Genomic DNA, 17968 nt, shown 5'->3' on the forward strand with positions numbered 1-17968 from the left:
AGTCTTGGCCATTGGTTTCAGCAAGATGGGGTCGCTAGTGACCTCTAGAGCCTAATTGGGTCAGGCTTAAGGAAGAGCAGGAATGGGAAGACAGGACTTGGAGACATCTGTTGTAGTCAGTCTTTTCAAGTGTTTTGCTATGAAGGGCAGTGAAGTGATGGGCTATCAGCTAGAGAGGACTGTGGCGTGAAGAGGGTTTTTATTAAAGATGGGAGATAGGATGGCAGCTTGTTAGTTTGATGGTGGGAATGATCTAGTGAAGTGGGGAAACTGATGAGGAAAGAAGAGAGGACAGTTGCAGAAATTGTTTTTGCAAAGGCCAGAGGGGCTAGGATATGGTGCACAACTGGCGGATTTGCTCCTGGGTAAGATCACAGACAGCTCATCCACAGCACCTGGAGGGAGGTGGACCGTGTGTGTGTGTGTGTGTGTGTAGACACCAGGCGGTTGGGGAAGGTTCACTGCATCTGAGTCCTGCTTGGGTACCTAGTGACCACAGTGTGGCTTTATAGTGGCTCTGCCCATTTGTGCTTGTAGAATTTATGGCCCACAAAAACCTTTACATACCTATTGCTGTGGCCCTCAGCCATCTCTGCTGACAGTTGTATAGTTTCACATTTTAAAATTGCACATGGGCAATATTTTAATGTGTAGCCAACTTACATTTAACAGTAGCTAATATGTATTGCATCTTCTGCATAATCGCATAATCTCATTTAAACCTCTTTCTAAGTCTGTGAAGTTGGAACTATTACTAGCCTCCAGGTAACACCTGAGGACACTGAGCCTAAGAGAAAGCAAAGTTCTTTGTTTTGACTTAACTTGCTTCCTGACAGTGTGGTTCCTTCCTTAACCATAGGCTGTGCTGCTTTGTGGAAGTATTTGGACCTATGAAGTGTGTCATTTCTAATTATAGTAAATTGACACTGGACATAATTTAATTTGCTTGTGTAATTATAATCTGAGATTAAAATACTTTTGATAGCTTTGAGCTTTCCTCACCCCCGCCCCCTTTTTTCTCCCAAAGACGGAGGATTTGAGAGCCTTTTACAGAAATGTTTGAAGCTACGCTGGAGGAAAAATTGGTTGGCTGGCTGCGAGTAGACAAGACGTTGTCATTCGTGTGGTGGGTTTCCTTTATAAGTCAGATCTTAAATTAGAAATCAGCAGCAAGATGTTCCATCTATTCTGAAGTGAGTAAGAGCACAGGAGCATGGTCTTCAGTCAAAATGATCACAATTGAAATTTTCCTTCGGCTTCTTGCTCGCTACGTGTCAAGCCTTCCGGGCTTGCTTTCTCATTTGTAACCCAGGGATAATAACATCTACCTACTGTGATTGTTGTGAGAATGAGGGATGGGAGAGTCTTGAGCATAAAGCGCAGTGCCCAGTATTTATCCTGCCAATAAAGGCAGGTAACCTGGTAGCTCCTTTGTCAGTTCTGCCAGCTACTGTGCAGGGGGACGGTGGCCTGAGGGTTTACTGAGTGCATCTTTTCCCTTGGTTACCTTACTTCCCAACTGGAGGATTACCCATGGCAGGTTTAATTTCAGCAGTGTGTCTTACGTGTGCATGTTTGGAATGATTTGTCACTTAGCATCAGAGAAGACAAGGCTCTAAAGAAATAGGCCGTCTTTATTTTGAATAAAAATGCAGAGCATACTGTCTGACAGTGGAAAAATGGAACTGACCCAGAGAGTCTGGGATGCATGGTTTGCCGTAAGCCTGCGGCTCTGCGTGTCCTCGTGGGTGTGGAGGAGTCTCCTTGAATTCTCCCTAAATTTTCTAGTGGTCCGGTCACTTAATCCAGGCATCAGTATATTGTCTAGACTTTGGTTGTGTGAATTCCCTTCAGTGGAGATGGGAAATCTCCTTCCCTTGAAAGAGTAAACACATGGTTAGAGAACGAGTTATAACTGGGATTACTTGTGCAGCCAGACACCCCTGGGCCTTGGGTAGTTTGTCTTGTGAGTTAGAGTGTCGCAGCACAGACAAAGCAAGGGCTCTCTGGTGACCTGCATCACTAACTTAATACATGTTAAACAGATCCTACCGACAGGAGACCCTGGCATGTACAAAATCTTGTATTAGATGACATCGGAATTAGCAAGCTGAATGGGGAAGTTTCTCGTCCTTAAGGAATTGAAACTTAAATTTGGGACAGGCTTTGTCAGTCCCCATCCAAGAGCCTGATTCATCGCTTACTGTGGAAACCGTCCCCTCCATCACTCTGCTCCTGTGATGCTTGAGTCTATTCCATAAAATTTAGAGTTCTTTCTATAAACCAGAAGCGACAAAAGTATTCCCCATGGATTTGGCTGTAAGAGAGGCCACATCTTTTGGTCTGTGCTTACGCTGATGCCTCGCGTAAGTCTTCGGCTGTGATAGAGCCTACGAAACAGGGATCGTGTGCTGTCGCTGCCAGTATTGGAGTCGGCCTTCACTTTACTCTGTGATATGACAGTCCTCACTCCTCTGCCTAGTAAATATTTACAGCAGGGTCATTTGATCTGTGCACTTGATAAAGAAGCATATTTTGTTTAAATACATTGGTCACTATAAATGGCATAATGATAACAAACATGCACTCAAAGAATTTCCAAGTTGCAAAATACCTTCATTTGTCTTCTGGTATTTTATACATTGTTTGAAGTATTTCAAATGCAGGAAAACAATGAAAATATTCTGTAAGGATACTTTCAGATCATAGGTTGTAGGTTCAGTTATGAGGCATTATACTTTCATTTATTGGATGACATACACGCAATTCCTCTAGGTGAGAAGTATTTGTGGATCATATCATTTTTTTCAGGGTACTTTTACACACTGCAGGACTGGTCTTAAGCTAGAATCATGAAGGTGGGGAGCTTTTTAACTTCTGTTACCAGATTTTGCTTGCTTTCTTTTCTCGAAAATCTTTGTCCTCCTCATTTTCTTTTCCAGTATCCATGGTCTTTTGCTTCAGAATCATTTCTAGTAAGGGATAAGTGGTTTATTCAACGTGCTATCTTTCTCAAGGATGTTTGCATTTTAGCAGACATAACACATTTGGCTAAACTAGGGGAATTAGTTGTGAAATTAAGCTTAACATGTAGGTGGTCACTTGTGCTGTAAGTAAGGTAGGCCCCAAATACACATCCATATTAAAATGAGTATTGGAGCACCTGGGTGGCTCAGTCAAACCTCCGACTTCAGCTCAGGTCATGATCTCACAGTTCGTGAATTCAAGCCCCGCATCAGGCTCTGTGCTGACAGCTCAGAGCCTGGATCTTGCTTTGGATTCTGAGTCTCCCTCTTACTCTACCCCTCCCCCGCTAGTGCTCTGTCTCTCTCTCTTTCTCTCAAAAATAAATAAGTGTTTAAAAAATTAAAAAACAAAAACAAAAAACAAGTATCTGTCCCACATAAGGAATATGGTGCAAAATGACAATGCCATTTGCTCTTAACTAACCCGCATCTCCATGTTCAATTTATAGATTATGATTTCTACTTTTTTTTACCCATTCTTCTCATTTTCTAAAAATGTTCTGTGATTTATGGAGCACAACTCAAATGTAGCAGAATGAGTGTATGGGCTTTGGAGTATAACTTGGATTCATATCTGAGCTTCACAGTTGCTTGACCTTGGACACATACTTCCTGAATCTCAGTTTCCTCACCTGTGAAGTGTGATTGTTAGGGTTGTTATGATGGAAAAACTATGTGTAAACGACAGCACCATAAACTACAGTGTATAAAGTATAGGCCTATGGTAAATGCAACATAAGGTTGCTATTTTAATCAGTAATACTTCTAGGAGTCTTAAAGGGAAAAAATAAAACAATCAAAAAATTTCCTCTACATAATAACAAGTTTGTTAAACATTTGTAGCAGGTGTCAGTTGTGCCAGTAATAAATTAATTGGGAGCATGTCTTGATTATAAGCAAGCCAGATATAGTTTATGGAAACTTATTATATCCTCAAACATGTAATGTGATATGAATATTCACATTGTAATACATTTTTTAAAATAAAATGATTCATTGAACACAGAGTTACAGAAATATATTTGAGAAATGATTTAAGTTCCCAAAATTTCATACTTAGGAGATGGTTCGGGAACATATATATTTTGCAAATTGAAGTACAGTCTTGTGAGGTGGGCACTTTATGCCTATGTTATGTCCTCCTGTGTTCTCTTGTTGCACAGGCTTCTACAATTCTATTTTTCACCCTACAGATTTACCAAAATTAAAGAGACAGAGAGAGTATGAGCTGGTGACTCCAGTCAGCACAGATTTTGAAGGACACTATCTCTCCCATATTCTTTCTGCAAATCACAAAAAGAGGTCAACGAGGGACGTGTCTTCCAACTCTGAGCAATTGTTCTTTAACATCACAGCATTTGGAAGAGACTTTCATCTGCGACTAAAGCGCAACACTCAGCTGGTAGCTCCTGGGGCTGTTGTGGAATGGCATGAGACCTCTCTGGTGCCTGGGAATATAACCAACCCCAATAATGATCATCAAGCAGGAAATGCTTCAGAAAGAATCTGGAAAACAGAACCTTTGTGGACTAACTGTGCTTATGTTGGTGACATCATGGACATTCCAGGAACCTCTGTTGCCATTAGCAACTGTGATGGTCTGGTAAGACTTATTCCCTTTTGTGCGTGTGTGTTTGCAGGTGTTAGGGAGTGCAGCATGGTTTCCAGGGTGGCTTAGTAGGTAGAGGTAGAAAGGAAGTCTTATTGTTATATTCTAAGTTCAGGAAGAAGCATTAGAAAGCATTTTACTGTCAAAGATGTGTACGTTGGCTTAATTTTGACATGAAGACAACATTATTGCAAGAAACAGAAGATAACCTGTTTTTATCTTTTTTTTTTTTTTTTTTTTGCTTATATTTTCACTTGTGTTTCTTTGGGGAATTTTATTTCCTTATTTCTTTCAAAGCATTATGAAAATTTTCTAAAGAAATGTAGATTCCTCCAAAATGATAGTATTTCACTTCTTATGTGGAAACTTTGGATATCTTCTTAAAGAAAGTATTTTGAATGCATTCTTTCACTTCCCCACAGAATGCTAAAATGGGAAATGAGCAGATACTTTGTCAGAATTTGTTCAAATAGCATTACTTTACAAACATGAGATGTAGTTCTTTCTGCATTGCGGCTCTGAATCAGTTTTTTCTTTATTTTCAAATAAAATACCCGTATGTTGCTCTTCAGTTTTGTTGTTGAGGCCAGTAGTAACTGACCCTTCTTTACATACCCCGCAGATGTGAAATATTTTTATTTGTTTTGTATCTCCAGATGCCATTTGAAAAGTGTGTCAGTGTTTATGCCTCTTCCATCCACAGTTGACTCCAAGTCTTTGTTCAAAAAAGCAACCATTTTTCTATCTATGGTGGCCAGGCTGCTGTTTCTTGGGAGTTCAGAGCTATTCCCTTTGTTTTGTCACTCTTCTGGGAGTTCTCAAAATATTCCTTGTGTTCCTGCTTGTGATTATTCTACCTTGGCTGGTCTTCCAACAATACCATTAATATTTTGCTATTGTTGTTTGTTCTATGCATAGGCCCGACCCAGAGGAGTTATGATACATATGTTTTATCAAATGCTAGTTAGGTCATTGTTTTAGGCTTTTTTTCTACAGTCTTGTACTGCCTCCTGATGTTCTGTAGGCTTTTAAAAGCCCGCACAGAAAACTGAATAGAACAGGTCCATGTTTTCAAGTTGGATTCCATTAGGTTAGGATCTCTCTCTCTATATATATATATGCTCACATTTGGTGCTAGGTGGTATTCTGGGGTCTGAAGGCGTAAGGAATCTCTCAAATTCTTCTCATTCTACACAAAGGTTGAATAGATGGGAATTATGAAGTCACTGACTGGGAAATAAAGAAACACTTTCCAGAGGAATAAGTTTAAAGTAATTCATTGAGAGAGCTTGATTCAGTACTACTAAGATATAAAAGAAAATAAATTATATAAAAGGTACTGTTTTATAATACTTGTAAGTAAAATATATTGAGTGTAAAACTTAATTCAGTGTTATTTTTTAGTTTTCTAGCATAAAAAAGTGTGTACTTTTTATTTTCCTCGTTAAGATTTGAGATGTGGGATATTAGCTTGAAAATCAGTTTAAGGAAGGTAAAAAGGCAAAGAAAGCATTTTTAAACCTGACCGAGAAATCAGTATTTTTCTTACTGTACAAGTCAAATGATCTAATCACAGAGACAGAATCTGGGGCAATAACACATTGTTATAAGGAAGAGGAAAATATAGAGTAGGAATGAATGTTAATTATTAGGATTCTTTGATTTCTCACTTTTAAGATACAGTGTAAACATCATGTATACACGGATGTTGAGTGCGTGTCTGTACTACATTGCAAGTATTCATTTGTTCCATTATTTGACCCATCAATTAATTAATTAAATAATATTTGTGGGAGCCAGTAATGGACCGAGTGCTATTGTAGGCACTGTGAAATGGTGAAAGGAATAATGGTTACCATCCTACAGCTCAAAGACGTCAAATTTGCCATAGAATTTAAGTGTCAAAATATTTGGCATATGTATGTAGAGTAGCATTGTGTTTAACTTGAAAAATTGTAGTTAAGGAAAATATCTTCTGGAGAGAGTTTATAGATAGGGCAGAGTTTTGAGCCAGAGATAAGTGGCTCAGACCTTCAGCTTGATCCAGGAAAAGGGTGGGTCTGGCCTGCAGAGAAGGCAGTGCTGACGATGTGGGTATGTGAAATGAGGCCTTTTCTAGAGTTTCCAGCTCAGAGTAGCCATGTGCCAGGAGGAGGAGTGAAGATGAGGGCAGGAAGAGCAGTGAGCAGGCTCACGGAGATCACATCACCAGACTGGAGGGATAACACCAGGACCACTTTATTGAGCTGGGGACAAATTCAAAGAATTGCAGGATTGCATTGGATGGGATAAGCCCTTAGCAGAGATGAAGTAGGAAGTTTAATTGAAGGGAATGTAAATAAACTTGGCTGATTCCTGAGCCCGTTTTCCCCTTTAACTGGCAAGGAAGGGATTTAAGCTTGACCTTTCTTGACCTTAGAAAAGGAAGCTGGGATACTGAGATAACATAGATGCCTGAGGATTAACCTGATGGGCTATGAAGCCATTGCCCTGGGAGGCTCTGATTTTTTAAAAATATTTTTTTTAAAGTTTATTATTTTCAGAGAGAGAGAGAGAGAGAGAGAGAGAGAGAGAGAGAGAGAGGTGGGGGGGAGGGGAAGAGAGGGAGACAGAATCCAAAGCAGGTTCCAGGCTCTGAGCTGACAGCACAGAGCCCAACATGGGGCTTGAACCCACGAACTGTGAGATCATGACCTGAGCCAAAGTCGGATGCTTAACTGACTGAGCCACCCAGGTACCCCTGGGAGGCTCTGATTATAATCGACCAATGGAAAAATCCCAGCCCAGCAAGTATATAGTTAAGTCTCTACTGAAGCTCGACCTGGACTAGAAGTGTAATCCTTTTGGTTATGTTGATTTTAGATGGCATTCCAGTGATCTGACTTTCTACATGTGTCCTTTCAAGCTGTTGCCTATAAGAAACAGCCATAGGTATTTATTTTTCACTAAGATTGGGGGCTCCATAGCAAGGCCTTCTGAGTGAAACGCCTTACATCTCTTTTCTCTTATGTAACCTGTGGCATGCTATGTGAGTTTGAAATGGGCCTCACTCTTTAGAATTAGTTTGTAGTAAAGAATGCTTTAATTTAATTTAAAAACCAATGGTCCTCAAAGTGTGTCTACAGATTCAGGCTTGTGAAAAGAGAAATACCAAAAGTGAGACTATATATATAGAAACTCTTATACCAATTTGACAATTATTGTGTTTGCATTGGGCCTGATAATAAAATAAAAATGGGGCTTGTGTTTTGCATTTTATCATTTAATTTTTCTAGTAATTAATTTTTGTTGTATTTTACAAAATAGTCCAAGACCAATTGGGAGAAAGAAAATGGTTTCTTCAGCACAGATAGTTTACAAAGCAAGCAATGACACTTAGGTGTTTTTACTCCTCTGGACATCAGATACTTGACTGAAATAGTAAGGTATAGTCTACCTATCCCAGGTAACTATATGAAATGATCACAGGAAAGGTACTTTAATATAGGTGTTATTGAAGAGGACAGAAAAATGCCTTGAGTGACATATCCAAAGCCAATGTCTAGAATTCGATCTAGACATAGATATGCATAGTAACTAATATATTACTCTCTGGGTTTCTGAAATCAGCATCAGAGTCTTCTGCAGAAAGGAATTGACACTGGCTCTTACCCAGTGTGGCCAAGAATAATATCTGTTCCTGACTAGTGTGACCTTTTCCTGTTCTTTGCAAGATGATCAGTTATGAGTGACTACTGATTCTTTACCATTTACAGCTTTTTCCTTCTCTAGTCTATCCTACTTATAGGTAAGACCTATTGAGATGTTTAGTCATTGAATTGCCCCTGCTTTCTGATAGCATCCAACAGAGAACAAAGCCCCGCTTCTCTAGACTTCCCCCAAATTACCCAACGGAAGCCTGAGTCCTGCTAATAGGTTCTTTCTAACGCTCTCTTACTGAAATGCTCGTGGTTCCCTCTGGTGTGCATTCTCCCTCCATGCAACATGTAATAAACCCAGCTCGTCCACTACAGATGTGCTGCTGGTGGTCTTTGGCTAGAGGGTGTTGACGTGCTTTACCTCTCTGCTTCTACATTTCTGAAATTTCACACACTTCTTAGTGGGAAGACACTTCTGGCTGAGAATCTCAGCTGAAAATAGATTTCTTTATTCCACAGAGCCCTGGCATTTATTCTGTAACACCATTAAATCTCCCCTGTGAGCAGTGGCAGCTCACAATCATATTTTGTGGTCTATAAATGTGCCAAAATAAAGGGTTGTTTGGTTAGTAGGCTTTATTTCATGTATTTCATAACATAAGGAAACTGAATTTCTCTAGACTTGCTGGAACAATATTGCTATGTTAATTCCCCTGGATTATCATCAGAGGGAACTAGTTGGGAGTGGAAGAGCTGACTGGTAATGGTTTTCCTGGGTTATCCAGCTCAGTGATTTCCTTGTGGGCTGGGCTTATGATCAAGGGAGTGTATCTAGGACAGAAGTTTTCAGCATTTCAGAAGAACATTTGGAATTCTCCCTTCAAATGAAATCACTAGGGGTTATCTAAGAAAGTAATGGGTAAAACGGATAAGCTCAGGAAAGGCCTGGTTGAAACACCGTTGGGAGATACTCTCTCCTGGTGTCTCTTCTTCCTGACTCCTCCTCACTTCCGACCACTTGGAGGCTCCCTGAGATCTCCGACAGGGATCTTCACTCTTAGGGCCGAGGGTCTTGGAAGCTTGAGGTTAACAATTTGGAAACCATAAATGGTACCCCTTTCCTGAAATATCTCATAGTCACATCTGGTTAATAATGATGGGATTTTATCTTCTGTAGACTTGGGGAATGGCCAGATGAAGTCTTTGAGGACAATTGCAAACCATTAAGAAAATAGCCTTAAGATTTTCCTGCCTTAATGGGGCTCCTGGGTGGTTCAGTCGGTCAAGTGTCTGACTTCGGCTCAGGTCATGATCTCGTGCTTCGTGGCTCTGTGCTGACAGCTCAGAGCCTGGAGCATGCTTCGGACTCTGTGTCTCCTTCTCTCTCTGCCCCTCCTCTGCTCGTGCTCTGTCTCGCTGTCTCTCAAAAATAAATAAACATTGAAAAAATTAAACAAGAAAAGATTTTCCTGCCTTAAGACTTTTGCTTTGGGATTTGGTCCCCTCAAAAAGATGTTCTTGCCAGGCCTATTTCAGTAAGTCTAGCTGCAGATGCGCTTTTTAAAAAGTCTATCTAAAATGTATTATGAGCCAGTGTGCCTGGGATTAAGAATATTTGACCAGTGATTGTAAATACAGCTCAATCTAATGAAACAAATGTTTGATACTAAAAACAGATACAAGTCTCTAGTTATTTATAATGGATTTAGAAAAGAGCGTTTTTGAGGGCTGATCTTTAGATGCTGACATTTGAACATCTGCTTTTATGAGAAGAACCTGATGGGTGAAGGCTTGTCACCTCCCTGGGAACATGTCTATGAAAGGTGTCATTTTTTTTTTTTTTTTTTTTTTTTTTTTTTTATGGGACAGGGGGAGATCTGTATGTTTATGGTTTACATGCAGATTTCAGAGACCTGAGAAGGTTGCAGGAAAAAAGGACTGAAACCTTGTTTTATCCCCGGGCACCTCCACCAGGCTGTTTGAGCAATACAAGACTAGATAAAGCTCAAAGCCCCCATACCCTTTAATTTCCAGAACAGAAGGACAAAAACAGCAGCTGACACTGGCCCCTTTCAAAATGAAGAATGGATGGAAGTTCTCGAGTTCAATTAGTCTGGGAGAACCAGTACCCCGACAGGCCTCATTGCTTCTTTCCTGAGATTTGGTTAAGCTGTGACCCTTTGGGAGCTGACAGTACTTACCTTAGTTGTGTGTCCCCGCTTATGCCAGGTGTACATGGTTGGGTACATCTCCCACTCTGCCTCCTTTCTCAGATATATAGGCAGCCAGTGTGTGCATATCCGGGGGAAAGAGGCAAGGTTTGGCATCGTCCTTGATCGTTTTCACATTTTGTATCTGATTTGCATAAGTCGAAAATCATACATATGTCAAGTCTTTCCCGATTTTTTTGGCTCTATTTCTCCTGTGTGATTTAGTTGATCTTCTACAAAGAATATCCAAGGACGCAGGCTTGGAATAAAGTAGGAAGTGGAGAAAAAAAAACCCATCAGAAGTGTTTTTAAATTTAAAAAATATTTCTTTATAATAGCTTTTTGTAGTTCATCTCCATTTTTATCTCAATTTTCTATATAAATATCACCGGTTCAGTGCTGATTATTTGCTTTACATCATTTTGATTATGATTTGTTTTTACTTTATGTTCTTTCACTTTGGTGTACTAAATTTTTAAAAAATTAAATTTAAAGATGAGTTAAAAAATCGGGGGAAAATGTAAAGATACTGCTGCAAACCTGTCTGTGGACAGACGTGGACAAACAAAATAAAAACAGCAGCAGAGGTACTTTTTCTTTCTGCTGTCAGCTTGGGAAGTAATGCTTCTTCTTCTTGCCAGTGTCTTGACAACCATGACTTCATTAAAACTCTAATACAGATTTTTTGAAGATAGTCAAGACATGCCTTAAAACTCTGAAAATAGTGCTGACCACATCTGAAAGTACCTTCTGCTAGTAAATCACCATAAAACAAGAACAAAAGGACATCCTGGTGTTGATATGATGCCCTTGTGCATAATCATGTTTTGAGGTCAGAGTTCTTGCTAACTAAATCCAGCCTCAAAGTTTTCAACTTTGAAGAAACTGTGTTATTCTTTTGACTTAATCTTTGCTTCCAGGAATACTGATCCCAAGTTAAAGCATTTTGAAGCACTGGGGTATGTAAAGTGCTGTACCGATTGCTGTGGTAAATAGTGAGGGAAGTCAGGCATAGCCTTTGTCTCCCGAGGGCTCTGGAAATAAGATGTGCAAAAGCAGAACCGAAGTACAAGGCAGAAAGTTTTATATGTTGTAAGACTAGACCAGATGAAATGTGAGAGCTTGGATGGTGGAACAATGATTTCTGCCTGGAAGGACGTTAGAAGGCTTCTTGGAGGAAGCAATATTTGTGAAGCAAGAGAATTGGAAAGGTGAGCATTTATGTTACAGTCATCCCTGATGATGGCGGGGACGGGATGGGTAGGAGGAGAAGCCTCTGAGGAACATAGGGGTCTTGTTGGAGGTCCACCTATGATGGCCCTAAGAACAAAGGGGAAAAGGGGAAGTTGATTTCATGAACTTTGTAACATATAAAACCAATACAGAGGAGGGCCAGTATTAATCCAAATACAGGGCCAGACGATACAAGAGGGAGAAAGAAAAAGGAGCATACATCAGTGACTGTGTCATTGAGATTAGCAAGTTTGCATGGGTATTCAGGATGGAAGGTGGGCAAGATTCTTGTTCCTTAATTATGTTGCTTTTCTTCATAGAAAAGTCATGAAGTCATGAGGCCTTTCTGTGTGGAGTTTAGGGAAGTTTTTTCTTAGTCACTTTTTTTCTAGAATTTGTTCCCTAAATTTTATCCCAGAGGGTTATGAAATTTGACTTTTAAAAATCTGACTTCTCAGATCTTCGTCCAGGTTCTTCAACTTTTCAAGTTTGATCAGTGATTGTGCCATTTAGGAAGCTTCCTGCTAAGACTATTATTTTTTCCATCTGAAATGTTTTCCTCACTTTCTTATTATATTTACTCTATGTTCATATCCTCTACTTCTTTTCATTCTCCAAGGAGTGTTCCTAATGTCATTTTAGTGGTATCAGCAAAACCTTGGATTGCGAGTAACTTGTTCTGCAAGTGTTCTGCAAGGCAAGCAAACATTTCTAATACATTTTAACTTGATGATCGAGCAATATCTTGCAATATGAGTAGTACCTGATCCCGAATGTCACATGATCATAACGGAGCCAATGGTTCTTGAAATTCTCTTTGATATGCGAGTGCTTTGGAATACAAGCATGTTTCTGGAACAAATTATGCTCACAAACCGAGATTTAACTGTATTTGTTTACAATGCACTACTATAAAGATAGTAAAAAAAAATTGATGGGGTGATGGGTGGCTCAGTTGGTTAAGTTTCTGACTCTTGATTTTGGCTCAGGTCATGATCTCACGATTTGTGAGTTTGAATCCCACATCGGGCTCCTTGCTGACAGAACGGATCCTGCTTGGGATTCTTTCTCTCCCCCTTTCTCTTTCCCTTCCTTGCTCATCCCCCCCCACCGCCCCTCAAAATAAATAAATAAACTTAACTTTTTTTTTTAAAAAGAAAGTAAAAAATTTGAGCATAAAGAGTAATTAGATCAGCTTGACTTAAGTCTCAAAAAAGAAAACAAAAATAACTGAATAGGTGCATTATATTTGATATTAAATCTCATCTTGTATCATTTATAGTATTTGTACTCTGTAGCTATATATGTATTTGTGTGTATATAGAAATATATACATGCACAGACACACACATATAAACACATATGCATACATCTTTATGGCAAGCCATAGAAAAGGGAGAGAAAATCAGTGTTTAATAAAATACTTTGATTTAAACACCAGTGACAGAATTTGATGTTAGGTCGTAGAGTTGGTGGCAGAGCTATATTGGCATGTGGGTCTAGTGGCAACAAAGCCCATGACAGTTCTATTACCACAAGCTACCTAAATGTGCTTCTCACAATGTGGTTTGTTGACAAGAATGAACGACTTGAATTGACTTGTATGTTTTTAACACCGGTGGAATAACAGCAGTGTTAATCAGAAATACAATTGAAAAGTGAGGTTCTAACCTATTTTTGTTAGTCTACAACAGTGAAATTGCAAAAAATTTTGGGATAGAAAATCTATTCTACTTTTTATTCAGGTAGTCAGACTTTGGGAATTCTTTGTCTCTAAAACAAGGGACTTTGATCACCTGGTGTTTTTTTTTTAATTATTTTCAAAAGAGTTGATTAATTTTTAAGCAATACCAGACTACACTAAATGTATCAACACATTATCATTAGTCTTAGTGTGGTTTGTGAGTCCTTTGATAAACAAGTTCAAATCTTCCATAATTGTAATACATTTCTGAAAATTCTAGTTTATTGATTAAAGAAAAAGGGATCTATAAGTGCACTGAGGTCTAACTTCAGAGTTAGTAATGTTAAAAAAAAAAAAGGACATTATATATAGCCTGATATGTTTTGAAAAACATTATCTAGATTGTTATAGCCTACTTTTATAAAATGCTTACAAGGTGTTCGGTTTGGAGTTTTGTAATGAAATCGATAAACACCAATGAAGAGGAACCCCAGCTAAGCTATTTAGAGTTATGATACTATGAAACAGTTCAGTTTGGAAAAATGTAACTACTGTTGGTGACAGAAGTCAACACGTGTGAAATGGTTGAGGGAAACGGCTCATGGCAAGAGTGGGCATGGCGTCAGGGTAGAATCAGACAGACTTAACTCCAGTTCCCGTTCTTAGTTCCCGTTCCGCCACCTACCAGCCTGTGACCTTACACAAATGATTTAACTTTTTGGAGATGTGTTTTCCTTCAGTAAAGTGGACGTCATGTCAAGGCTTTTCCAAGACTGTTAGGGCATCTTTCACACAGCCTTGTGCTTAGGAAATTGAAGATTATTACTGTCGTCCTTTTCCTTCTTTAATCAATTTAAAATTATTTGTCCTTGATATTTTGTGATTCATAATATTAGTAATGGTTTTAGTTCGCAAAATAAATACTGCAGGTGGCCAAGTCAGCCTGTGACCTAATTTATGGAAAATTCCATCTTCTCTGAAGTGAATACCTTGGTGAAAATCCTGTAACGTTCACATCACCTTCTCCACCTGAAGCAGGGCTCCTTTATTATCAGCTCTTGAGAGATACTCTAACTTTTGCCCTCCTGAAGACCTCTAAGGATGGGAAACTCACTACTCTCCGTCTTATTTATATGTAGCTCTGCCAGATAGAGGAAGTCCTTTCTTAGGTTCTACTTAGAAATATGAGGTAAAGACACCTTGTTCCACTTACTAGGTTTTTCAGAGTTGAGAAAGATGTAGTAAGCATCTATGATTGGCTTCCTATTGTTATTGTAATACTTTTGTTTTATGCAGATGACCACTCAGCTGTTTCAGTGTACCTACCATGCAGGAAACTGCTTCAGGAAAATTTCCCTTTAGTCACGTGATATAGCCCATACTCCGGCTAGAATGGAATTAACCAAGCATAAGTCATAATTTTAACATTCCTCTCATGCTTTTTGTTTTGGGAAAATATTTATATTATGAACCTCAGAGTGATACATTTTTTTAGGATAGTGATAAAGAGGTCTATGGCATTAGGTGATGTAAGACTGTTGTTCAGAGCCTTGCCAATCTTGTTCATTTCTTATCTGTTTTATTAGGTGATGGCGGTCAATATGCTTTCTTATATCAATTTTTTTTCCAGTCCAGAGTATTCCTTAAAACAAAACAAATCACAGCAAAGTATATGCATTTTCTACAACTCTGTGAGGCAGTTGAGGGGAATGGAGATAAAGGTGGCATGATGGGTCTCTAGCTCCAACCATCAGAAAATTCATTTTTGAGCGTAAGTGGCATTATCAAAATAGACTTTTGGGGTCCTGGTGAATTTTTGATCAGCTGATTTTAACTCCAGTTTAAAACGTAATAGATTTCTTGAAGGCCTACTTCTGTCTGGTGATGTCCCTAAAAGTGAAAGATTGTTATAGATTGAGAAGACTGTGCTATTAGATGCTGGGGTGTCATATGAACATAGTGGGACCTGGTCTGAGCACGTGAAGTCCAAGAGAAAACGAACAACAGCACTTAGTGAGAGATTCTGCAAATGTTAGCAACCCAGACCCAGTGGGAAAAGTTTCATTTAGCATTATCTGTGAAACAGGATGCTTTTAACATAGTGATTAGAATCTTGGGCTAATACTTCCTTTAAGCTTGTGGGATACTTGATCTTGCTTTAGAGGGTGCCAATATTTTCTGCTTTCCTGCCTGGTTTCATACACTCCTTTATTTTTCATACCTGGCTCCGAGGATGGTCTTAACTGGCTGCTAGGACAAGAAAACAGACCAGAAAGAATGATGTGGATCCAGATATAATTAAGTCACTATAAGATCTCCGTCTCTGTTTGGTCAGCCACATGTCATTATTACCTTAGACTTCAACTGTGGCACCAAACCTAGACTCAGCATACTGATGAGGTAAGATTCTGAACCATATTGGTCCTAGACTTGAACTATTGATCTAAAATTTGGGGGAGGCCTCTTTTTATGTGCTATGCTTGGAAAAATTTTAGAAACATATGCCTCTATGAGAATGTTTTAAAATTAGGACTATATATATGGAACTACATTGTTTCTCCTTCCCATACTTAAAAACTAGGGGTTTGAATTAGATCGGTGATTCTTTTTCTTCCAACTGTTGGACCTTATGTTTTGAAATGGTATGTAAACCAGCAAACTGTTTATTAAGTAATGAATCATTTTTCCTATGAGTTAATAATAAAAACATGCAAAATTGGCTGGTCAGAATTGCCAACGAGTACAACTTACTTTCCGTGTGATCTTTGGTGATCTTTCTGATAAAAAGATAGTCATTCTTAGAACCTATAGCATTTTGTTCAGCTTTGTAACACAGTGATAGTCATTCCCAGATTTCTGTTACTGCCTCCACTGGTTCCTACAGACTCAGGGACCTAAAATTAGGGAATTATTGACCATGAACTTCTGAGATTCATTTTAGGACTGATGTTCTATGACTCTATAACTAAGTTTATTGTGGACAGTGCATTCCAGGCCAAGGAAGAAATCAAAGCATCCTACTTGACCATTATCGTTAACATGGTCTGGGGTAGAAACTGCATATATAAGTGTTACTTTTCCAAATGTTGAGATATGGTTGCTTTATTCTAATGCTTTTCCTATTTATTTTTTAAAATTTATATTTAATCTATTATGACTAAGTCTTGTGTTCTTGAAGGCTCCAAAGACTTCAACTATCACAACCCAAGCTATTATAGTTTTGGGAGATGTTTTCCCTTGACTTCCAATAAAATGTGGAAATAACTAGTGTAAAGAGAAATATGTATATTCATAGATATGTACATACATACACATACATCTACATATACATGTGTATATGTGTGTGTGTGTATCGAGAGAAATATAGTTATGTTTTTATAAAATATTAAGAGCAAAAGGGACTCTCCCTTGGATATGCTGTTAGGGAAGTACCTACAAAGCTTCTTCAACACAGGAAGGTGGTACCAGCTCTGTTGATGTCTTTCCCTGGAAGAGCTCTTCATGTGTTGCATATGTGGAATATGCACCTCAAGTTGAGAATCCTTATTCTCCCCAAGGGGCCTCAAACCTCGGTGGGCACCAGCATCTGCCGGACAGCTTTGTTAAGACATGGATTGCTTGGTACTACCTCAGCTTCTGATTTAGCAGGTCTGTGGAGGGGTCCAAAAGTTTGCATTTCTTTTTTGTTAATGTTTGTTTTTATTTGTGTGTGTGTGTGTGTGTGTGTGTGTGTGTGTGTGTGTGAGAGAGAGAGAGAGAGAGAGAGAGAGCATTCAAATGGAGAGGAGCAGAGAGAGAAGGGGACAGAGGATCCGAAGCGGGCTCTGCCCTGACAGCAGAGAGCCCGATGTGGGGCTTAACTCACCAACCATGAGATCATGACTTGAGCTAAAGTCGGACGCTGAACTGACTGAGCCACCCAGGTCCCCCTAAAAGTTTGCATTTCTAACAAGTTTTCAGTTAATGCCAGACTCCATAACTCAACTGTTCCATGTCTGTGTGCAATGATACTGGATACTGGTTTTTCCCAACTGACCTGCTTTCTCTGGTAAGGAATTACAACTTTTCCTTTTTTTTTTTTTTTTTTTTTTTTTTTTGGTCTGTAGTACTACCTTGGCCCTAGCCCACTGCCCAGTCATAATCCCAGCCAAGTTGACTCAGCATAGGTCAGTCCCAGATTGGATTAACTGTGCATAGCTACAACTTCCTCTCTTGGTCCCCTTGTCTGGAGGCTACATGTTCTTTGGAAGCACCAGTGAGTGCCATCCCCAGACCATGTTCTGGCAGAGTATAGAAACTATCTGAATATGGACAAGCCACCTTAATATGTCTGATCCTTGGGTTCCTTCTCTGATTCATGGAAAGATTTCCTGATGGTAAGTGGAACTTTGAAGTGGATGCTCATAAATTATTTAGTAGCCAGTAAGAAGAAGTGCTTGTAAGGTTCTAAAGCCACTTTGCCTTCAAGAACTGGTGGTGGGGCTATGAGTCAACACAGAGGCCTTAAGATCTTCAGTTGTCCTGTGCTTTGACAGTCTGGAGCCATCTCTCTCCTTAAGTTCCATGAG

The 17968-nt window shown here is 39.2% G+C and overlaps 1 protein-coding gene across 2 annotated transcripts in view; it reads left to right on the plus strand.

Annotated features, from left to right (window-relative positions):
• The window catches only part of ADAMTS3 (ADAM metallopeptidase with thrombospondin type 1 motif 3), a 267551-nt gene that overhangs the window by 17495 nt on the left and 232088 nt on the right, over positions 1-17968 (plus strand). For both annotated transcript variants that reach the window (XM_058722316.1, XM_058722317.1), the window contains exon 3: positions 4220-4629. In XM_058722316.1, coding sequence (XP_058578299.1) covers positions 4220-4629 — 410 coding nt within the window. The remainder of the gene's footprint in view (positions 1-4219; positions 4630-17968) is intronic.

The sequence above is a fragment of the Neofelis nebulosa genome, chromosome 3, assembly GCF_028018385.1.
Source record: "Neofelis nebulosa isolate mNeoNeb1 chromosome 3, mNeoNeb1.pri, whole genome shotgun sequence".
In the NCBI taxonomy this organism is placed as follows: Eukaryota; Metazoa; Chordata; class Mammalia; order Carnivora; family Felidae; genus Neofelis; species Neofelis nebulosa.